The 9,802-nt window shown below is 34.4% G+C and overlaps 1 protein-coding gene and 1 long non-coding RNA gene across 3 annotated transcripts in view; one reads left to right on the top strand and one right to left on the bottom strand.

Annotated features, from left to right (window-relative positions):
* On the top strand, positions 1,461-3,207 carry LOC104757734 (immune-associated nucleotide-binding protein 8-like). 2 transcript variants are annotated; one of them, XM_010480501.1, is made up of 6 exons: positions 1,461-1,513; positions 1,609-1,825; positions 2,164-2,438; positions 2,530-2,694; positions 2,762-2,896; positions 3,013-3,207. In XM_010480501.1, exons 2-6 carry the CDS (start codon positions 1,612-1,614, stop codon positions 3,124-3,126), a joined length of 903 nt encoding a protein of 300 aa, XP_010478803.1. In that variant the 5' UTR covers positions 1,461-1,513; positions 1,609-1,611; the 3' UTR covers positions 3,127-3,207. The 2 variants fall into 2 exon arrangements, with proteins under 2 accessions (XP_010478803.1, XP_019094727.1); XM_019239182.1 differs by having other exon boundaries at positions 1,463-1,531.
* LOC104757733 overlaps positions 9,086-9,802 on the bottom strand; it is a 7,171-nt gene continuing 6,454 nt past the window's right edge. Inside the window, exon 6 of the long non-coding RNA XR_762514.2 lies at positions 9,086-9,398. This is a non-coding gene — a long non-coding RNA (uncharacterized LOC104757733). The remainder of the gene's footprint in view (positions 9,399-9,802) is intronic.

Genomic DNA, 9,802 nt, shown 5'->3' with positions numbered 1-9,802 from the left:
TATAGGTTATATGTTGTTGAGGAAGCATGTTTGATTGTTGGAGATATTAGGAGGTTTATTGATAGCTTATTCTTAGACTTTGTGTATGCGCTTGCTGGTGTGCTTAGTTTTGTGTTGACGGTCCTGTGGACAGGCAGGATCGCTCTCACTGAGTAAAACTTGTTTTACTCACCCCTCTTTTCTCTTTCCTTCAGGTCAGGTTTGATTAGAGAGTTTAACGCAAGTCGTCGGAGTTCTTTTGGTGTATTTGAGGGTTGGGGTGTCACAACGAGCATAGTTTATTTTCGGATTCTTTACCATATTGGGAGGATCATATGTTATGCTATTGAGAAGATTTTTTGAAAAAAAAAACAAACACGGATACACCTTTAATTTTAAACATGGTTCTACTTTGTCATTTCTATAAAATTTACTCGTAAAAAAAAAGATATATAATAGCGTTTACTCGCCATTTCTATAATTTTTTTTTGCTATGTTAGATTCTAAACGTCGTTAACTGGAACTCTGTATATATATTGCTATATGGAGCTTACGGATTGAACCTTTTAACATGTCCAATTCTATAGAAACTGGACTAAATCGGTGTTTATCGGTTAATAATATATATTTTCTTAGATTTTGAATGGTAATTTCGTAATATCGTAGTAGCTGTACTTGGTCTCCAAATGTTTATGCAACTAGTAGCACACAACCATCTTAAAAAATATAGTTACATATCATAAGTGCTTTGACCAGCACAAGGCGGAACATTCTCGGTATGGAAAGTGATTTCCATAAACATTTCGTTTACTTCAGAAAAGGATTCTGAACAAAAAAGAAAAAAGAGGTTTAGACTAGTTATATAAAAAATGGTTTCGATAAAGTAGTGCTACATAATATAGTCGACATTTTATAAATTATAGTTGTAAACTTGTTCTGGACTAAAAGCCGTGCATTCTTTTATTTTCTTCATTTGTTCTCCTCGTTATGCCCCATTTAGTGTGTTATACTATTTTGCATGATTCTTCTTATGGTGGTTTTCATTTAAAAAAATAATACTAATCTGTGATTCCTGTGAAGTTGTAAGGCTTTCTGATTTCTATAAAGAGTTGAAGTATTGAGGTTGGATAAAATTAAATGGAATCTTCTCGAATTGAAGTATTGAGGCTTAGTCTCATCTTACGGAATCTTCTCGAATGGTGTTCCAGGGAGGACAAGATTGCCAGCAAAAGATTACAGAGTCAATCCCATAAAGTCGTCTTGTTGCCGATTCTCGTTACTTCACCTTTTCTTATTTTACATATTCTAATAAAGCTAGCAGTTTACAGTATTACATTTATATCATTTTATACTCCAACTATAAAATAGAAAGAAGTTTCTTGTAAATTTCCAAAATGCCTTGGTCGTCACATAATATTGTACATAACGATCTCCTATTTAATGAAACTTCAAATAGATCATTGTGGGTATTAGCTTATCAATTTTTTTCTGTTCTACTCTGTTTGGCAAGTACTGAGAAAGGCTAAGAAAGCTCGTGAGTTTCCCCACTATGGTGCTAATTTCAATATTTTACAACGCTCACCTATACATATGTTCGAATAATAATCTAAAGTTGTCGTTTCTTTGTAGAACATGAGTGACCAGTCCATGGCTTCTGGGTCAGCGCAAATAAAAAACATAGTTCTAGTGGGGCGTGCAGGCAACGGAAAAAGCGCCACAGGGAACTCACTCATTAGACAACAAAGGTTCACCTCAGTAACACAAGCAACAGGTGTTACTATGACATGTCAGACATTTAGAGCTGTGACAAAAAGTGGGCCGATCATCAATGTGATTGACACTCCTGGTATGTTTATAAATTTGATACAACATTATGCTTTAGTCGTAGGCATGTGAAACCATATAATAACAATAGCTTGAAATGGGGTCATACTATGAAGACAAATGAATGAATGTGTGGTGGTATTCGTCTCTCAGTGATAGCCCATAGGTCCAGATTTCTCAATGTTATTTTTGTTATATTTTATTTTATTTGTTTTCCAATTAATTAATTTACTTACATATTATCTCTCCTAAAATTATCTTTTAATGATATAACTTTGTCTGCAACAATGCTCCCTCGGTTTCATAATCCGCATTGCGCCATTGCCTATGATTTGGTTTCCTCTCTGGTTCGTGACACAGGTCTATTCGATTTGATAACGACACCTGCCTTTATCAGCAAGGAAATCGTTAGATGTCTTGCTCTGGTTGAGGAAGGATTACATGCTGTGGTGTTAGTTTTATCCGCTAGGAATCGGATTACGCAAGAGGAAGAGTCCGTGGTTAGTACATTGCAAAGCCTCTTCGGGAGTAGAATCCTTGACTATTTGATCGTTGTATTCTCTGGTGGTGATGAGCTAGAAGAAAACAACCAGACATTGAAAACGTATTTATCCACAAGCCCTGAGTTTCTGACGGTCAGTGATTTGATAGACTATTACTATAATAAACTTGCGTTATACGTAAACGTTTCTGCTTATTAATCTATCTACGTACTTTTTATTTCAGAGAATTTTCACATTAAGTGGCAACAGAAAGGTTTTGTTTAATAATAAGACCAAGGATGAAAAAAAGAAGGATAAGCAAATCGAGGAGCTTCTCGCCCATGTTGCAGCAATTGGAAGGAAAAACGAAGGGAGACCGTTTACGGAAGAGATGCACCGTCAGATAAAGGTGATCAGTTTCTGGTTGAAACGCCTATACAGAACATATGTTATTTACAAATCTTTGTGTTTCTCAGGAAGAGACCAAGAAGCTTACGGACGAGGAAAAGAAAGCCGAAGCTAGGTATAGAAAAGAAGCAGAGAAAGAAAGGGAGAAGAAGGAGGAGTTAAGGATGTCGTTTCAACTTAAGATGGATGAAATGGCAATGATGGTACTTATTCTATACTCGTATACTTTTTATAAGAGTGTTACTTAAAATATCTAGAGGCTTAAGATATTTCTCCTGTCACATTTCGTCCTTAACAATGTGTTCTCGTCCTCTTTCAGGTGGAGAGAAAAGTAGTAAATGCTTTGGATATGCACGAGGCAATGATGCGTATAATGGAAAACATGGCGACAAGGAGAGAACAAGATCCAAAGCCGTCATGCAACATCATGTAATCGGTGTACCCAATCGAGGAAAGATTGTTGGAAGACACATGTCAAAGTCTGATTGTGAACGTTGCGCGTTTTTTTTTTTCATTTTATGTGTGCTATGTGGTTTTCTGCTTTTGTTTGCTTCCCGATTTCATAACCCTTGTAAGTAGTGTTGCTAATCAATCTAATCTTTGCTTACCGTCTTGTTACTCTTGTAATAAAATAAGAACCGTCTTGTATTTACTGTTTAGACATCCATATGTGTATTAAATCTAATCTTTGCTTCTTTTTTTTTTTTTCTTTTTCTTGTGGATAAAAGATCTGATCTTTGTTGAATCATCCAATATATGATAAACAAAGAGAGTCTCATCATAGGATAATTCATCAATTATTATCACCTCTTTAAATTTAACATATATCAACATGTCATGTAATTTTTATTATATTAATTTACTTAATGTCTATATATCGGGTCAACTCTACCAACTATGTTGCTTCTTTAATATACACCCTATACTTTTTGCCTCTTTTCTAAACATCACAAGCAATTTTTTTTCCCTATCAGACATCACAAACTATACATTATCTTTTAATTGCAACACACCGACTAAATTTACTAAACCGGTAATCACATTTTGAAAACCACGATTAGGTTAAGTGAACCAAGGAAATGAACCACGCAAACGTCTTCTTCGGAGTATAAAAATCCCAATTTTTAAGGGTTTCTCTCTTTGATCAATTTCATTGCAACAAGTAGTCGTTTCTCTCAATTTGTCTAGTAAGATCTTCTCCCTCTCTCCTTTTGTAGTTCTCTCTCTCCTTTCTAGTTTCTCTCTCTCGGCAGCTCAATTTTAGAGCTATGAACGAAGAAGACAAAAATGAGATACAACCGGACATGAAAAAACAAAAATGACAGATAAAAACCAAAAAGAAAAAGAGAGGGTAATTAGAAAAATAAAAATGACAGTGAAGCTGAAGCCGAAGATGATGAGGATGGAGTGGACGGATTTGAGTTTAAGTAGAAAATTCAGTAGTGAATTCGTTGATGAGTTGTCTGTTGGTCGTAATTAAATTCCTAACAGTTCAAATGAAGAGGAAGATCCTATGGTTTTGCGAGCTGATAGAAGTATCATAATGAGCAGAGTTGATAGATTTTATATAGATCAATATAATTGTTCTTCAATGGTGTTGAGTTTAAAGAGGTTGTCACTGATCAGTACGTTTTAAACACTGGAAATAATGTTGTTTAAGGAAGATGGGAGATGACACAGCTTGAATTCAAGTGTGGAATTGTTGGCAAGTGTAAGTGGATGGTGTAAAATAATTATAATAAGTTAAATTTGTCTATCGGTGATACAATAGAAACCCAAATTTTTCTGGGATTTTGATACTACGAAGAAGAAGACGATTGCGTGGTATCATTTCTTTGGTTCATTAACCTTAATCGTGGTTTTCAAAACGTGATTAATGGTTTAGTAAGTTTAATCACAATTTAAATTTGTTGTATTGCAATTAAAAGATAATGTATAGTTTGTGATGTTTGATAGAGAAAAAAATTGTTTGTGAAGTTTAGAAAAGAGGCAAAAAGTATAAGGTGTATATCAAAGAATCAGCATAGTTGGTGTAGTGTAGCAGAGTCGACCCCTATATATCAAATGGCTATCTGTTCTAATGGTATGAATTATTATTCTTATTTTATTAAAGTAGACTGAATAAAACCCAGATGTCGATTAGCCAGAGAGTTAATGACGGATGTCGAATACGGACCGTCATGTATGGCCCTTAGAGCCCAGTCATGGAAACTTGATGTTTCTCCGAAGGTCCAACATTTTTTCTGGCAGATTGCTTCAGGCACTCTCCCAGTGTTAGAACGACTTGCGTATAGGGGTGTCCGGTGTGATACTCTTTGCAAACGGTGTGAGTCTGCTCTAGAGACTATCAATCATGCTCTTTTCGAGTGCCCTCGCTCGCGCGATGTATGGGAGTTGTCACCGGTTTCGTTAGTTACAGATGGTTTTCCATATGCTTCAATCTATGCAAATCTAGATTTTATTTTCTGGCGGGCAGCTTCTCAGTCGGGGGAACCTAACGTAACTCTTCACCTTCCCTGGATACTTTGGTCACTATGGAAAGACAGGAATAAAAAAGTTTTTCAGGGGTTTGAGGCTGAGCCGACAGAGATTCTCCTTCAGGCGAATAATGATAAAATACTGTGGGAAGAGGCTAAATCTTATTCGAACAGTTATTTGCATTCTACGCCCCTTTTGGAGGATAGGGGGGCGTTTCCTCATTGTAAGATTGATGGTTCATGGAAAGGTTCAGATCCTCTGCAGGGTCTGGGGTGGTGGTGCTGTAGTGACGAAAATTCGACACTTCTTCTGGGAGCCCGGAGTTAGAGGCGTGGTCCCACATCTTTACATGCCGAGCTGCAAGCCTTGATTTGGGCTATGGAGTCACTTTTGGCGGCTGGAGTTGTATGTCAGAGCTTCGAGACAGATTGTGCAGAATTGGTGGCGATGGTGCAGAACCCTGACGATTGGCCAGCTTTTTCGAATCTGTTGGAGGAATTATTTTTGCTCAGATCATGCTTTCCATCCTTCTCCCTGACCAGGATTTCTCGCGAGCTCAACGTAAGGGCAGATTGTTTAGCCCGTTCTTCAAGAACTTTATTTTCTGAAATTTCTTTTGTATACTCTTTTCCTCCGGTTTGGGCAACCAATCTGGGAGTCATCTTTTAATTTAAGTAATGTTTGGNAAAAAAAAAAAAAAAAAAAAAAAAAAAACCGATATAGTGATTTTCAAAAAACACAATATGTTGAGTTTGTCACGGGAAGATTTTTTCTTAGTGACCATGACTCATTACAATTTGATATTAAGTAAACAACTGGAAAGTAAAGTTTTATAAATTAATGACATCTAGCTTGTATTAGTTTTAAAGTACTCTTTTGCTAAAGCACATTTACATAGTGAAAACATTAATAGATTAAAGATAACTTGATACAACGTGAATAAGAGGACAATATATTCGATTAAAGATAACTTATACAACGTTCATGAAACGCAGTACCAATTTTTCTTCTGCAAGAAACTCCACAGAAAAACTCCAACAAGATGATGAGGGAAATGTCTAGAAATGAAAAGAGAACAACAATTCAGATTTTGCATAATAAAAAATGATGAGCTAACAGATGCTCTTATAGAAAGTTAACAAACAGTGTTAACCGATTTATTCCCTTTTCGTGACGTTGACAATCTTATCCTGTTACGACTCCAATTGCCTTTGTATCACGTGCTTCTCATCTTCTTCTTATCTTGACCACACGTGCAGACTCCCATTATACTATATCACTTACTCTGATGATATTCAAGACCATGACAATACTAACATATTAAATCAGTTAAAGATAGATTCCCCCATAAATTTTTGAAAATTCCCAAAGAATTTAAAGATCATTCAGGCCAATTGTGGCAGAGCATTGCTAAAATGACTTTCCCTGAACTGGTAATAATGATTTGGGCAATTGACAAAAATAGCACCATTTTAAGTTTTTCTTCCATAATTAGCACATGTTTTCAAATGTTCCAAAACTAGCACAAAATTATATTTTACTAAAGAAAATATTAATAAAACTAAAACAGTGTTGAAGTCCAAATCGTGACATTGCAACCACCGTCTGTTCTCTCTCACTCTTCCTTCTCTCCGATTCCAAACCTAATCGATGATTGTGTTTCACCGATGAACCCAATCGGATCTGAATCGAAGGTGATTCATGAAGTTGAAGTCAGTGATTGAGACACCACAGAGGAGCCCAAGCATCGATAATATTCAATTTGGATGAATTTAATTCCTGTAAAAGTTGCATAATCGATGGGAGAGGAGAAGAGGAAGTTTGGTTTTTCGGTGCTAGGTCTTTTCCTTTCTATTGTCTGTTTCATTCTTCTATTTATCACCCTCCATTGCCACAATCCTCTACACTTTTGTTTGATGTGAGTCTTCGTTTTAGAGCTTTCTCTAGTGGTAGTTCTGATGTTAGTGATGGTGAAATTGAATTTAAAGATTATAATGATGTTATTGATGAAATTGGGGTCAGTGGTGTTGAATCGAGTACTAATCCTGAAGAAGTAGATAACGATCTGATCAAAGTGGTTTTAGAACAGTTTCGACATACTCAGAAACCTGCAATTATGTTCTTTTGTTGGGCTTCAAAGAAACCAGGATTAGCTCATGATTCAAGAACCTGCAATTTTTATGTTCTATTATCTGTTGGGCTGCATAGAAATTCCATGATGAGTATTGTAGCAAAGACTAGACAGTCTTGTGAAGAATTTTATTGAATTGCTGAGAAAAGGAACACATGAGGCTGCAATTGCTTGCTTGAGGACTTGTGTTGCTCCCTGTGCTTTGATGCTTACTTGGTAATGGAAAATTTCATCCTTTCTTATTATATTGTCTCTTTTTTATTGTACCCTAATCTTATGTTTTCTTAGATTCTTGATCTCTTTGTTATTATCTTATGTTTTTTCTGGGATGGTCTTGCACATAATGTTATTTGTTAATATGTTCTGCTCTTTTTTAGTTTTCACGTATGCTCTAAGATATATATGTTCTTACTTCCATCTTTTGAAAATTCAGGAAGGATTGAACGAAATTCAAGAAAGTTTCCTTGAACTTCAGAATGACGTTCATAAAAAGTTCAGGAAGAATTGGAGCTGCAATAACACTCATAATCAAAGACGAACGGTGCTCATACAAGATTGAACGCTTCAGTTGCCATATGAAATTGAAGTATTTACAGTTTGATTCTTTATATCCATATGGTCTTTGTTTTAGCATTAGGATTTTGGTTATGAAAGATAGTTTGGATGTTTTTCACCACAAGACTTGTTTTAAAACATATTCAGGAAGGTTTTGTATTAAATATCTCGATATTTTGGTAGATAGCTATGTTTTCACTGGTAAACATATAAGAAGGATTTGAATGTAACATTCAAGAAGGATTCTCATATATTTATGAACTAGGTTCGAACCCGCGGTACACCGCGGGATAGTTTTTTTATTGTATTTTGATATTCATTTTTATTTTTTTGGAACACCATATTGTGTTTTAGTATATGTTCTTATTTTTTATTGTGTTTTAATTTATTTTTATTGTATAGTGTTGTTTCTTATTTGTTGGTCGATATATTTCGTAGTTCGTATAGTAAATAAGAATATAATCTATAATCTAATTAGTTCAAAAAGAAATATACAGTGTATATAAAATAAGGTCATAATTTTAGTATTGGTTTAATAATTCAAATCAGTCATGCTAGATTCGTCCTACAACAGATTAAAGAAATTTAAACCCAGAAAACCATCCTAGTGTAATATATAGTATGTATGCATATGCTCTACTTATGTAATATCGTAATGTTATTTGCAAAAAAAGAAATAGACAAAATACATGACCCGCTTTAAAAAGAAGCATATCTTTTGATCCATATCCGATTAAACATAAGATCTAAAATAAAATAAACGACATGTTTAAGAAAAATATATAAAAAAATACATAACTGTTTAAAATTTCTTTAAATTTATATTTTTTTACTATTTTTTCAATACTTATAAAAAAATTTAGTCTAAGATTAAATAAATAATACGTATTATTTAACAATAATACTTGTAATTTAATTTGGTATCATAGTAAGTTTAATTTAAAAGATAAAACAATTAAATATGATCCACCTACAGGAAGCGAATTTTCTACATTGGTTACATCCTTTAACCTATAAAGCACAAGTCACCTGTCCAGGAAGATTGTGCCACATCAATTCTTTTTAATTTAATTTGTCAAAAAAATAAAACAAAATTTCTGGAAAAAAAAACTCCAAAGATCGTGGATAAATATTTCTGTAAAAAACAAAAAAAAAACTAACAATGGAATAAAGCCACATCAGATTATGTTGTTTTTTTTTTTAATTTAGGAAAAAATGTAAACCAGATCGTGGCAAAAAAATAGGAACTTTTATACAAAACCGTAGCAAATCTCTGAACTATTAAATAGGGTTTTGATTTGCTGTATGTGTATATTAAGCCCAAGTACAAGGCCATAAGCCCAATTTTTTGTGAACCGTGAGTTTTTGGCTTATGCACAATATATGAAGCCCACAAACATACCCTAAGCATCAAAACACGTGTGTTCACCTTTTCATCTTCCTCTCCTCTGCTCGACGAGAAGCACAACTCCACTAACAGATCCACGTTCATGGTGGTTACAACAATTCTCATCTTCTATATAAATTTTCTTCAACTTTCTCTAAACACAAAAAAAGAACCTCAAAACCTCTTCTATTTCGTTACCAAAAAAAAAAACCTCTTCTATTTTAAATTAGCAATGCACCACCAGATCAAACACGAAAACCTCTTTCAACTTCAGAAAGCTAAATCCATTTGAAAACTACAATTATCTTTGGAGGTAAATTCTTTAGCTTTTGTTCATATCTATTACTTTTTTCTTCAATGCATATTAATTATGATTTTCTTCAATGCATATCCCTCTATGCGACCTTTTAACAAAACATTTTTTTTTATATAGGTAAAGTATCTGTTCAAAATTCTAGATTCTCTACAAAGTTTGTTGAGGGTGGATCCACACCTCAAACAAGAGGCCTGACCCAGGAAAAAGCCCATGATAAATCTCCAAAGGAAGGGAGGGTATTA

This window comes from Camelina sativa, chromosome 17, assembly GCF_000633955.1.
Source record: "Camelina sativa cultivar DH55 chromosome 17, Cs, whole genome shotgun sequence".
Lineage (NCBI taxonomy): Eukaryota > Viridiplantae > Streptophyta > Magnoliopsida > Brassicales > Brassicaceae > Camelina > Camelina sativa.
This window is presented reverse-complemented; position numbering and strand designations above follow the sequence as displayed.